The 13,967-nt window shown below is 40.1% G+C and overlaps 2 protein-coding genes and 1 non-coding gene across 3 annotated transcripts in view; all 3 read right to left on the bottom strand.

The window, feature by feature from the left end:
• Positions 1-3,272, bottom strand: part of nckap5l (NCK-associated protein 5-like) — a 39,128-nt gene extending 35,856 nt beyond the window's left edge. Inside the window, 1 exon segment of the mRNA XM_051071415.1 lies at positions 2,486-3,272. The gene's annotated coding sequence lies outside the window, so the exon portion shown is untranslated.
• A 140-nt stretch (positions 3,273-3,412) lies between these two features.
• kansl2 (KAT8 regulatory NSL complex subunit 2) lies at positions 3,413-13,443 on the bottom strand. The gene is made up of 10 exons (XM_018688076.1): positions 13,336-13,443; positions 11,579-11,837; positions 11,309-11,481; positions 11,051-11,165; positions 10,415-10,578; positions 10,084-10,247; positions 8,909-9,005; positions 7,843-8,096; positions 6,423-6,629; positions 3,413-4,829 (listed from the first exon to the last, which is right to left on the bottom strand). The coding sequence occupies exons 2-10, from the start codon at positions 11,827-11,829 to the stop codon at positions 4,740-4,742; spliced, it is 1,515 nt and encodes a 504-aa protein (XP_018543592.1). The 5' UTR covers positions 11,830-11,837; positions 13,336-13,443; the 3' UTR covers positions 3,413-4,739.
• Positions 8,622-8,755, bottom strand: LOC127142617 (small nucleolar RNA SNORA2/SNORA34 family). Its single transcript, XR_007813520.1, has one exon. It is a non-coding gene; the product is annotated as a small nucleolar RNA SNORA2/SNORA34 family (small nucleolar RNA).
• Positions 13,444-13,967: the final 524 nt, after the last annotated feature.

Raw genomic sequence — 13,967 nt, 5'->3', positions numbered from 1 at the left:
TATTTTTCAAACATTCCCTCGTTCCAGCTTCATAACTGTGATGATCTGCAGAGTTTCTTTGTCTTTAGTGAACAAAGAATAAATACTTTAAGGTTTGGTCGGACAAAACAAGCAATTTAAAGACATCAACTCAGGCTGTGACAAACATTTTATAGACCAGTGATCAGCTGATAAATCAATAATGAAACCAGATGTTAAATGCAGCCTGTTTCAGTTTGGTCAACATCAAAAACCTGGAACACCTAAAATAAATATTAAAAATCCTGACGTACATGAAGCATGTGACTTAAACATCACTCAAGCTTCAACAGAGGAGACAAAAACACAAGATCTGATGAGGAGGAGACTGTAACCTTCCTCAAATTAATACATTAAACATGTTTAAATGTGATGTTTAAAACACATTTGCAAGGTCACATCATCTCACATAACGATAGTGGATTCAAACATGCGCTAATATTCATTTTCTTTTGCTGATTTCCTGGTTAAAATTCAGCTTACACTTGTAAGGAAATCCATCTAAAGACTATTTTAACTTCCTTGTTCTTTCTCTCTGTCATGTTTACATGCTCCATGAAACTATCAAAACCTACAGTTACAGCCCGACCAGTTCTGAATTTTTGAAGTGATACTTATATCGATATTTGGGACTTAAAGTGATTTTTTACATTATCTTGCTTACAAATCTCCAAGAGTGTCTTTCTTTTTTCCCCAGATGCACACTAAACGCAACATTTTACAGCGTAAACATAGACTCATCACTGCTCTCTAGTGGACAAACTCTGCAATTTCTTGATACTTAATGGCTGGTCTCATATAGCAAGAACAGTTTGGCTGCACTCATTATCATTCTGCTACAGGGAGGAAAAAAAACACTCTGGCTTTTTAGTGCTTCTGCAAACCAATCGCCATCGTCTTGGGTGGTGCTAAGTTAAGGGTGCAGCAACAGTGCAGGAATTACTGTCATTAAAAAGGCTGATTCACACCACACAAAACAATAAAAGACGAATGACAACTGTGATTATACGACTTAGTCAAAACTGACCATGTTCAGTAATGGACGGGAAGCAGAAGAGAAAACGACCAATGACAGGCTTGTAACCACAGTCTGTATCCAATGACTCAGACTATTTAATGGCCAACATATACACTGATACTGATACATCATCAATAAGCTGATACGTGACCTGACTGATATCGATCCAGCTCTACTTACAGGCGTCACGTCAGTCAAGTTTCTATCCGAATCGACGCACAAATTGAATATAGAAACAAAAACTGTTGAATTGTGGAACAGTGAGAAACCAAAAACACTTTCCAGACAAATAAAACACACTCATAAGTCTTTTTAAATTACATCTGCTTCAGCTGCCTCAATGAAAAACCCTGAATCTGTGCAAATATTTCTCATTTTAAAAGTTTTAGCAGCTGAAAACAAGATGTCTCCTCCTTCCGTGAGAAGTCCAGTTTAGTTTTGATGCCAGTGAATCATCTCGATCGTTCACATCATAAACTGAGATTAAAGGAGAGAAACTTTCCTCCCTCAGCATTATACATGATTCTGCTCAATGAAGGTCAAACATCCAAGTGAAGTAATACTTGAGGAAGCACATTTTTGAAGGGAGGTGGACATGATGCAGCACTTAAATCAGGGTTGACTGTGATTTTTTTGATTCATTCTCCTTCAAGAATGGCCCTAACTTCACATTACATAAACCAGGGTGGTTTATCCTCCACTACATCCCTGCTGCAGACACATTCACATCTTAATTCATTCTAACATCGTCACTGTGAGGCTGATTTGGTTTAATTCAAGCCTGGTGGTTGTGGACTATCACTGTCTCTAGTGCACAGCCAGGATCTTTTTTTAATTCTTATTCTTAAAATGCAGTTTATTCCCTCTCCTCTGCGTCAGTGTGACATGAAAAATAAAAAAATCCACCCTCTGTGCACTCAGAGCACTTAACAGGACTCAGATGACAGTTCCTTTTCCATGTTCCCTTTTCAGGTTTCAAACCTGAAAACGAGGCTCAAACTGCGACAGGGCGCATTTTCAGCTCCAGCTGCAGTTACACACAATAAAAATCAATTTGGACAAGAGGAACAAGGCTCTATAAACAACCAAATATCTTTTTTTTTTTCAAGGGACCAGGCCCTCCAACCCCCCCCCAAAGAAAACCCTGCGCCGAAATGGGTCCCCTCCGCCACGGGTAAGTGCTGTTACGCCCTTGCTACCACAAGCAGGAGGTGGAAATGTAGGGAAACACAGGGGCGTTTGATTTTAATAACACACTAAAAGCAAACCTGCCCAACATTTCTATCTTTACATCCGTGCAAGCCTTTACTTTCCTGTGGATGTTAAGACAATGAACAGCATGCCAAAACGCTCAGTGTCGGTATTCCAGTCCCAGCAAGAGAGAGAGAAAAAAACCCTCCTCGACCAAGGCGAACATGAAACCGCATTTTCCTTATAATAAAAACTCACCTCATTTGCTTGGAAGCTGGAGCAGACGACGCAGCCGTACCATGGTTAACGTAGGTGGAAATGTTACTGGTTTTTCTTGAGGAATATGTCTCTCCTTGTGCTCATTTTTCAAGCGGCGTCCTCCTCTCCCTGCAGCAGCAGCAGCCGCTTTCTTCCTCTGCCTCGGCGTTTTACTGTTTGGGTTGAGGAAAAGTGATGTCATTGCATGAAATTGCATTACCCGCCCCAATTTTTTTTCTCTACTTCTCAGAGGCTGTCCCCCATGCTGCCAAACATAACTTCGCCATATACTTAGAAAAAAAGCTGCCCGTATACGTGGTTTTCTGTGCCTTAAAGGATAACTTTTTTTTTTTAAAGCTCTGGGCTTTATTTTCTCCATGTTTTTTGGTGTAAATAATTAAATGTTTGCAGGAAAGTGCGTTTTTGCCACTGACAGACTCAGATTATTATTATTACAAGTGTCTGACAACATTATGAACAGAATAAACCTTTTTATTAAAGAGTAAGGTCCCTTTTTGAACCAGAAACATCCTTACATGTCAGTACCAGACTCCATTGACAAAAAGAGGAATTTTACCAGGCAGAGCAGCTGCCTCCATCAGTTAGTTTGTGTTGTGCGGTATTTTTGCTCATGTGAAGGCTCTGAATACTTCTTCCACTACTGAAAATCACACAATAACACAAACTAACTAACCAATCAAGGCGGCAGTATTCCAGCAACTCCTGTGTTCTGTGAGGTAAAATCACTGTTTTTATCAATGGAGTTTGGTACTGTTACATAGCTGTTTCTGCTGAAACAAAAAGGACTATTCTTCTCTGTAGAAATCCAAACATGGGGAAATAAGGTTAAAAAAATACCAGTTACACTTTAAAATACTTCCACGGCGGTCATGAATCTGTTCAGATCTGGATTTCATTAAGCTGAGCTAATGTATCAGAAAATAGTTTATTTGTGAATGAGAGATGAGTGTCCTTTTTTGTTTAACAGATGCAAAACATTGAGCAACTGACTGGGAACAATTTTAAGGCAATTTAACCCAGACAAAAACATGACAACAAAATAAAGACACCCACATGACAGAGTAGCACAATCAATGAAGGTGTTATTCTTCCCAAGGTGACCTCCGTGAACAGGTCAACTCAGTATCAGTCTTTGTGGGAATGAACCATGGGGAACACTTCATAACACAGTCTGTAATTTACAGTGTAATCTAGTTGTACTTAAAGGACAGCTTCACAAAATGTAAAGATATCGCTTCTTCAAGTAAATTCTGTGTAAATTATAGAAGGATTTACTCATATTCCTCCTTTTTCTGTGTGAAAATGACATTTTAAACTTGCATTAAAGCAAAGATGAGGCTTCAGCGGTAACGAGTGGGTTCTTTTTCCAAAATTAAGTTTTTTTTAAACAAAATTCCCTCTTTTTGTTACTATCCCTCCACTATAGCTCAACACAGAAACAATATGTGGAGTCACAATGAGGAAATTTGGTGTTAAACCGACAGTAACTCAGGAAAAGGATGTTACGTTGAAACTGGATCTTTGTGGTCAGTCTGGTAAAAAAAAAAAAAAAGTAACTACAAAAACCAATGATGCTTTCAATGTACATATGGGTATGTGAAAGTGTGAACCTGTCCTTTAAATACAGGCAGAGTGGAAGTAAACACGAGAGAGAAATAAATATAAAAAGGGAAGCAGTCACACACTGTGTCCGGCCCACAAACCTTATTTTTACTGTGTATTCACAGTTTAAAATAATCACCAGTTTCCTTATTAAACAATAAATATCTTACATCTTTATGTTATCTAATTACATGACTTTATTTTAGTTTTGATGACAGAAACCTTCCACAGCTGTACATGTGAGAGAGGTGTGTTTGTTTTCTACTCATTTTAAAATGTTTAGACTCGCCTCTCAAAACTTAGAGGTAAGAGGACATAAATGAATCCCTAGAGTTTAGGGAGAGTGGCTTTTATGTTGTATTTTTTTCACGCCATAATGATAACAATCTGTTTGTTACATTACACAGTAACAATAAGATCCGTGGGCTTTAATATAATGTCTGTGAGGTTGTTAACACCATTTTTCCTCAGTAATGTGACCTGAATTCCTCTGAAAAATCCAATTCTGGCTTCCTTCTGTACCAGAAAGAACCAGTAAGTACTGTGTTGGTGCCAGATTAATCCAACCAGATGGGCTGTTATTATGAAGTGAAACTTGTTCGTCTGTTAATGCAGCAGAGGTCCAGCTTGTTCATCTGGGAGCATCGACCGCAGCAGCGTCGACGTCTTGGAGCGAGTTGTCAGTGGCGTCGTCTTCACCTCCTACAACCTCCGACACCACCTGGGTGGAAGAACAGGAAGTTAGGAGACAGTACTGACTTTTCACTGGTACAGAGAGTGTGTTTGTATGGAAGGTGTAATTTTCTAGCCAAAGAATGTTTTTCTGCTCTGTCACTCCACATCCTGGAGGCTGCAGTGTCTGGTGCAGTTGAACTGCATTGCAGTATGTTGTTGACAGGTGTTCCTATTATTTTGTCCAGAAATGATCATACAGTTGAATCAACACGTCCTTTAACACAGTTTCGACTAAATCTGAACATTTTAACCTACAGTTATCAGTTTCAGGTGTTCCTAATAAACTGACACCTGGGTGTACAAGACAAGTATACCACTTCTTTATTGACTTGGTTCACTGAGTTTTTTATTACGCTGTGTGATTTTAGGCAGACGCAGTTAAAAATCATGAGAAACAAGTAGAAATCTTTGGTTATTGATCATAAACTCTGCTTCCTAGTTCTCACTGTGAGTCCAGTCTGACACTGGCTGATGTGGAGCATCAAAATTATGACATTAATGGAAATTTTACACCCAGAATCCCTGGGGACGATCGTTGCATGTAAACAGTATGGATCTTATTGAACACAAGACAACCTGTAACTCCAACAGTACAAGGACATAAACTGTGATTTTAAATTATTCTTATGTTTTTATGTTGTTTCTTGGATGGCACTTTTTCTGGTTTAACATTTTCATTATGACATAAAGTTTTATGTTGTCTTAACCTATAGTTTCATTTTAGCTGCATTTACTTCTCACGTTGAGCAGAAGGGTTCAGTTGTTTTGTTTCGTCCCATGAAAGTCCACATGTATGTATGTATATGATGCTTTGTATTGTCTGTGTATATTAAATCACTTTTTATGCCTGTAGTGTGTATCTTGCTTCACCAATTAAAAAAATAAGTTAATATGAAGCATCCTCCTTAAAGTCCTCCTTGAACTCTAATGAAATCCAAAAGGTAAATTTTACCTATATGTTCAGTTTTGAGCTGTCACTGTCAGAGAGGTATTAATCTCTCTACTTGTGTTTATCACTGAGGTCGTAGGTCGCAGCTGTGTGGAGATGAACTACTCTATACTGAGAGGTGTTTGTAATGTTCTGTCCATCCCATTTATAAACATTAACACCAAGAAAAAAAAGAAAGTTTTAATAAACGCTGGTCATTTTAAACTTGATAGAGAGAGAATATCTGACAGAGCTGTTGTACTGGATATATATAGGTGTACCCAATAATGTGGCCAGAAGGTTTATTTTTCATAGGAGAAAGACTGGTTTTTGTCCCATCATCACTTTCATAGGAGACATATTAACACAGGATTACTGAACAGCCAGAACAAACAGGAGGAATTATTATAACCAGCAAGAATTTTTTCATGTGAATTTTGTAAGTTTTGTAGTTTAATGTGAAACTACCCTTTAAGTTGGATTTCCCCCCAATATTCATCACACAATTTGACACACTTAGAGATTGATTTTGTTCAGTCTGACACAGATTGTGACCAAGATTTTATTAGACCCATCTCTACCAGTGTGACATACAGTGAATTTGTTATTGCTCGGTGTGTAGGCAGACAAATCCCCTAATCAAGAGTTAACCTGGTCATCCATGATGGCATCCACGTCTCTTTCTGAAAGCTCCTGTCCTGAGGCGTCCAGGTCGACCTGGTCCGGGTCCTCTCCGGTCAGGATGTCCATCGGGGCCTCGGCGATGGCTCTGATGGTCTGGTCCTCCAGGGCCAGGGCCGTGTCAAACTGAAGAGGGGACGGAGGACCCTGCATACCATCCCCCTCCACATCCAGGTCCTGTGTAACAGGAATATTTATGAACTCTCAATCTTAACAATAAACTTCTTGTAGGAGCCATTTTCAGTTTTCAGTTTTTTACACCACCGATCATCAGGTGGAACGTCTTGTTTTAGGATAATTAATCTGGATGGACGCAGGGGGGTCAACAATCAGCTTCAGGTTTTTCTAATTTGTGTGCGAGAGGAACTTAAAGCCTTTGTTTAAGCTCAATTTTTACTTTTCAGAGATCATTTGTCAACCCCGGGGCAACACATGGTGAGCTGTGAAGATCTGGGTAATAAATATAAACGTTTGTATCATTTATTAGGAGCACGAGTCACAACTAAATCTTACAGTAGCAACACTTTAATGGCTTTTTAAGAGCTGCAATAGTCACTACATTTGTCTCAAATGTTAAAAAACACAAATCATGTGCCCACTGGCTTTTCAGGGTGCATTCACACCTGGTTCATTTGGTCTGGGGAAAAAAGGTTCATTGCTGCCTTTTAGTTCTGGTCCAGCTCATGTTCAGAGGGACTTTTTTTAATTTAACAGATGAACCAAGAGCTGTGAACATGAGGTCAAACAGACCCTGTTTCACCGTCATTAACAGAGGTCACTCTTGATAATTCACTATCAGCAAATCGACTCCTTAGTGTTTAAGCTTTTGAATTAATGCTAAAATCACAGATCTACTACTACACAGTTCTGTGTGTGCCCCCCATTCGAATGCTCTTTGTCCAGTTGTTGAATCAGAACCAGAGTTACTGAGTTTTCAAACCTATGTTATTTTGTTAGTCCTCTTGAATCAGCCTTGGTTTGATTTGAAAACAGTGACCAAACAACAAGTGGCCTCTCTCAAAGTCAAAAACTAATTCTGGAGCAGCTCCTTAGCAGTGGGAGTTTGATCAGACCCAACGACAAAGCTCTGACTCTGGAGGTTTGAGCTGCCATCTGATGCAGATTATTAAAATCAACATTTACAGGCAGCTAGCTGGAGAATAATCAAGGTTTGACCTGGACTAGCATTAAAGTACAGCGTCTTCTTGATAGCTGGAGAGATGAGAACCTGAATTTTTGCGTGTGTGAAAATAAACTGAGCCAAAAACAGCACCAAAGACGTTACAGTAGCTGCAAAAGCACCGTAAAATACCAGTGTGGAAACATGACATTTTTGTTACAGTACATACACCTTAGAGGAGAGTGGTTGGTCAATAACATAACTACGTACATCACTGAACTCTAAGGGAAGGCTCTCTGTGGGCTGGAGCTCTGCTGCGCTCAGATACATGTCTTTGCTTGCGAGGGCGAGTTGGTCCTGCGGTGGGGGCTCCTGCTCGGGCTGGTACATGGGGGGAGGCAGGGTGAGGTGAAGCGGGCAGCGGGGGTCGTCAGACTGGCCCATATGCACGATGCGGTCGCAGGGGATGTCTTTCAGACCCGGGCACATTTTGAAAAGCACCTGATTGCTGTCCTGGTAGATGTCTGAGTGTATGGTTGTCAAGGGAAATGAAAGAATGTGTGCTTTTACACAAACAAACACAAAACACAGATCAGAAGATACAGAAACTGCTGCCATCTTTAAAACCCAAACACCAAATGCCGACCTGTGGACACTGATTAATGGGAAACTTTAGCCCCAAAGCTGCCAAAATACTCCAATTATTCTTATGAAAATAATAATCCTGCTGTATTATTTCTCAATATAAAGCTCCTTATTGTGGAGTTGCACAAGGCTCGACTCTCTTAAGGCTGAGCAGTACAACAGGTTTGAGATTTTTCTCTGAGCATTAATATTTTGGGTTTGTACAACTTATTCACAAAGCAACACCAGCGTCTGGACACAGGTTAATCACCAAGACTGAGGTGGAAAATATATGGAAAAGTTCAGTGCATGCAATGATGCAGAGAAAACTATCATGTAAATACAGTGTGTATGAACAGTATGGAAAGCATGAGACTACACTAAATGATTTGGGGTTAAAATAAAAAGACAGGTTGGGAAGGGATTTTTGTTCCTTCCAACTGAACTGATTAGCCCCTTTGCAACTCTGGGAAAAATCAACAGACCACAGGAAGGAGTTCATGTAGGCTCCCTTTGAAACCAGCAGCTACTGCAAGCTGCTGGTCTTGATTGGGGCCACGGTGAATATATCTCAGAGAGAGACAAGATGGAGGACAGTTTAAACGGAGCAGAGAAATATAAATGTCAAAAGAAATATGTGTGGTCTCTTGTATGGAAACAGATCAGACTACTTGGTGGTCAAACCCAAGCTGAAAAACACCAGTGAGGATACGTGAGACACAGTGTCGGGTCAGGGGCAGGCAGGGGTTGGAACATCGGGTTCCCTCCACAAAGGAGATGCACTTCTCGTAGACTGTTCTTGAGTGTGGCTACAACAGAGGAAAGAAGTGTAAGGTCAAATACATCAACCAAACAGCATTTCTTTTAGAACTATAATCATCCTTCAGAACATTAACATTCCTGGATGCCACAAAATTGTTAAAGGAAAAGCCTGAAAAATGTTTCTGCCTTCACGTGAGTGTTTTCTGTTCTGCTGCACCCAAATATGTTGAGCTTAATCTGAAAACCAAAAGTATGTATTATCCCCATTCCCTATGGTAATCAACATACTTAGGGACAATACCCTCAGATTACGTTCAAAGCACAAACCCAGCGTGTGTGATGAATGTCAAGAATCATGTAATGTAATGTAACCACAGTTCTTATTGAAATAAAAAGGTCATGTTCAGTTAAAAAAAAAAAAACAGCCTGCACATTGTTTCATGCTCAACAGCCTTCATGTTCAGACGCCCCTCTGCACACTAGATTTAATTAAGTTAAACAACGGGTCAGTTCCACAAATTAGCTCTGCAAACAGGTTTTGAAACATCAGTCTCTGAAATGTCAGCTTTCACCAGAACATGGAAGTGAGAGGATTTCTGTCTGACCCCCTCTCTGTATTTATTTTCTAGAAGAAGTGTCTCAGTAAATATTGTTAACACACAGAGCAGTGGTCAAATCTGACACGTCAAGAAAAAATATTTGGCCCCAGATTAAATTTAATTACACATAGGTGTGTATTCTCAAATGAGACAAAAGACACCAACAACACCTATGCCCATATTTTGACTACGCCCTTAACACAAACGATTCCCTATGAATGATGAGAGAAAACAAAACCCATTGGATGCTGGCTCCTGTGCTGCAACGGTGATCATAGAGATAACAGTGCGTCAGTAATAAAGTTCCAGTTAAAACTGATGAAAGCAGCGTCTGTGACTGGGGCATCGTTGCTGGAAAGAATCACAAACATAACTCCCTTCACCCATGTCAGCCTCAGGCAGTGGCAGGAGTCCAGACACAGTAGCTAGATAGCACTGAAGAGTAGGCGAATGTTTTTGTGTTCTGGTGAACCGACCTTTCAACATTAAAGTCTTAAATGGTTACTAGAGCTACTAGTGGTCACACCTGAGGAGCTCCTTCAGTCACAGCTTGCCTCCTCTCCCTCAGCTGCCGGTGCAGCAGGGCTTCCACGCCGTACCGACGACGGTATCGACGCAGAGCTTTGAGCTTCTTCAGGTTCTCCCTTTCTGTCATGGACAGTCCTTCAGGACCTGTCAGCAGACTGCTCCCTGTTATCAACACAAACAAATACAGGTATTGTTGAAGGTTGTGAGGCAAAGGCTCGGTGAACATGAAAGACTGTGGGCTAATTTTCTGAAACAAACTGTAGAACAGGAAAAGGCAGGTAAACAAAGCAAAATACATTCAGTTTCTGAACCATTAGTTGTGTATTTACCCAGGGTTTCATGCTCCACTTTGCGGCTGTGCAGGTATCTGCGCTTTTTCTCTTTCAACAGGTGCTGCAGGCGTTTGAACTGGTCAATATAGAGCGACTGGAGCCTGATGAGTTTTTCTCGAGTGATGAGAGCCACCTCTTCTGCTGTGTACACTCCTGCATGTCTACAAGAACAGAAAATAATCAGATTCACCATTAAAACCACCAGAAAAAAATGACGATATCACAGCTCTCAAACTCCTACAACAAGCCAAATGAAGACATTCTACTAATGTATATGCTTTATGTTACAGTATACTGTATACAGGAAAACAACATACTTTGCAGTTTAATACTAACAAAATAAAGATACAGCATGTGTGCCTTGGGGCTACACTCTACATCAACAGCAGACTCAAAAGTCAAGTGTTTTTTAGTCTATATACTGACTCTGACTTAATTTAGTCATTTTTCCAGTCTGCAAACACATAATACTCAGTGATGCTTTGGAGCATCGACTGGGATACTGTTATTTCTGATAAATGAAGCGGAGTCCGTGAACAGAAAGGTGCTTATTCACACTACAATTTAACTCAAATAAAATTACAATGAGCGCTTTAAAGTAAAACTTAGAGATGGTTGGATAATTCATCTTACTTCAGAGGATCCTCATGATCACTGTCGATGCTGTCTGCTTCACTGTCAGGGTCTCCTCTCCACGTCTGGTCGAGTACTAATGGTCCCTGCTCCTCCTCACTCAGACTGTCCTCGTCTGCCCAGAGAGAGTGAATTTTAACATCAAAACCATATCTATACAAAGATGATAAAATAAACTGCAATAGAAATAACCTCATTAACTTCCCCCTTCCTACGCAGCAGAACACACGAGATTAAAGCCACTCGTTGACCGTTTACCTAGAATACGACTTGCTTCAGAGCGGCCTCCGTCCAGGCTGTGTGACTCTGCTCGGTTGTATCCACTAAGCTGAGACAACAGTGCCTCTGGGGATGGACCGGCAGACGCCTTTCTCATCTGAGCCCGGAGAGCCATGGCATTCCTGCGAGCATGCTCCGCACAGAACGTCACTCTGAGGAAAAGACAGGGTCGTTGGAGAAGAGATTTCAGAAAGCTGCTTGGATTCGTTATCAGGCAGGAGAAATTTAGACTTCCCATTTTCTACTCACCCATCTTTCCTTTCCACTTTTGGTGCAGCGTTGGGGCAGCGCTTGCCGTTCTTGGCGGAGACATAGCTGCACTGCTTGTACGGGGCGTTTTTGTCCTCCAGAATGTGCTTGATGCAGAACTCCAGGCCTTCAAGACGGGGCTGAGAGCATGGTCGCTGGGTAAAGGAGCAGGCCTGAGGCTCCTGGGGTCGGGGCGCCTGGGTCACCCGGTTCCGACTCGAGGGCAAAACGTGGATTCGTATCCTGTTCATTGCAAAGTCTGCAAAAAATAAGTATGTATTATTGATTATTAATCACTTGATTCATTTTTCAAGCAAAACTGACAAAGATTCAGCTCCTGGTTTCAACTTGAATGTGAGGATTTTATGCTTTTCTCTGTTTTGTACCAAGATATGAACTATCGTAACTAGACTAGCTTCTAAATATAAAAGGACAAGTCAATTGATCAAGTGATCAGGAACCATTTTCATAATAACTAATTTTAGATATTTTCAAGCAAAAATACCACCAACACTGGCTGGTTTCAGGTTCTCAGTTGTGAGGAGTTGTTGCCGTTTTTTTTTTTTGTCATTTGTGATATTAACCTGAATATTCTTGAGTTTTGCACGGTTTGTGAGACAGACTAGATACTTAAAAATATCCCCCTGGGCTACAGAAAATAAAATGGACACCTACTAGTTCCAACAATTGAAAACAAACAATTAATTGAGACATTGTGGAAAATACAATGGACATTTCTGTTAATTGTTAATTAAGTGAGACATGGCATATAGAAGCTAAAGCTGAGATGAAACAATAAGTTGACAAATCTAGCAACAGAAAATTAAAATGTTCATTATTCCACAAATTCTCCACCAAATTCCAAGTATTCCCTGGTCTCTAATCTTTGTTATTTGTGACTGCAATGCTGAGTGGAGTAAACCAAACATCTGAAAATATGACCTAGGGCTCTGGGAGGATAAAGACAATATTCTTTGTTATTTGATGGCGTTTTATAGACAAAAAGATTAATCAAGTAATGGAATATGAAGGTCAAAATGTGCCCTAACTGCAATGTGCAAATAAATCGTTGACCACAAATACATGCAACTGCAGGTGGTGCTTTAAAACAAATAATTTAACAGAGAATACACACATTTTATGAATCCACGTGGCTTATTTGGCCCTTTAATCACAAATTGGGTCCAAAGGTCAGATATACAACAGTATACTTATCTATAAAGGCAGGAGAAAACGTTCCTATATGAACCTGAAATAATAATCATCGTGTCAATAACAGCTGAAGAAATACGGATGAAAACTAGCTGATGTTTAGTTGAGTAACGTTAACATAGGCGGTGGCAGGTCAGGTGGCTTGATATATACTGATCAACTTTGTTACAGGTTAACACATTATGCATTCAGACAAAGATTAAAACTATCAAAACACAAACAGCCACACTAACTTAAAGTAGAAAATGTTTTAATTGTAGACATAAATCTAGTAGAAACAGATGTCCCTGTGTTAAACAAGTCTAACCGGGCGCCACACCACGATTTAGCCCGCCTCTCTTTACTGCGTCACTATTTCAGTTATGGAGTCGCCATCTTTGTTTCACAGTTGCTAACACTAGCTAACCGCTAATTTCCACAATAGGCGGCAAAGAACCGAATTTTACAGACCGGTGGCTATAGAGAGTCGTCTCTCTAACTATCACCGAAATGCCCCGGCACTAGAAGACGAACATATCCATGCCTTTTTGCTTAAAACTGCTTACCTTCCTCTCAACCGTCCGATCGTTTCTAGCTCCAGAGGCGCACTACGTCGATTTTCCTGCATTCGCTACAAACTGCCACAGCCTCTGCAGTCACACAGTGACCCCGCCCTCTCTTAGCTCTGATTGGCCACAGCATCAGAATTCGAGGCATTTCATTGGCCAATCTAGTTGCCACTCAAACCAGCACCAAACTCATATTCTTTAATACACCCACAATATTGCAGCAATTAAGTTTTGTAAAAACATGTAATGCAACCAACGTTTTCTTAAAATATTTATTGACCTTAATTGAGAATAAAGCAACCACATTATATCAAAAAGACAGTGTTCACATATAACCTTTTAACTGAAAACAAAAAAAATCCCAAAACGTTTCATTTCCAGACCTGAGTGTCACTAAAAACACCAAGACGTGAAAAAACATGAAACTTATTGTAGCTATGTGATATTTGCATTGTTAGGTTGCATGAGTGTCTTCCGTTTTTCTCACAGATGGGTTTATTTTAAAATGCGTGTCCTTTTTGTATGATTTTCTCACAGCATAAAGTTAATACTTAAAATGGGAGGATTTTTCCAGATCAAATAAAAGCAATTTTCAAAAATGCAATGATATATTGGACATCTATTCTAAA

The sequence above is a fragment of the Lates calcarifer genome, linkage group LG6 (genome assembly GCF_001640805.2).
Source record: "Lates calcarifer isolate ASB-BC8 linkage group LG6, TLL_Latcal_v3, whole genome shotgun sequence".
Taxonomy (NCBI): Eukaryota; Metazoa; Chordata; class Actinopteri; family Centropomidae; genus Lates; species Lates calcarifer.
Note: the sequence above shows the minus strand (reverse complement) of the source record. Positions and strands in the feature narration are given on the sequence as shown.

What these genes read in the sequence shown, in the direction of transcription:
- kansl2 (XM_018688076.1), bottom strand. Translation starts at nt 11,829, where the DNA reads ATGAACAGGATACGAATCCACGTTTTGCCCTCGAGTCGGAACCGGGTG. An exon ending in GATCATGAGGATCCTCTGAA is followed by an intron (nt 10,579 to 11,050) that starts GTAAGATGAATT and finishes CTGTTCTTGTAG; the next exon opens with ACATGCAGGAGTGTACACAG. An exon ending in GACCCGACACTGTGTCTCAC is followed by an intron (nt 8,097 to 8,908) that starts GTATCCTCACTG and finishes CCATACACTCAG; the next exon opens with ACATCTACCAGGACAGCAAT.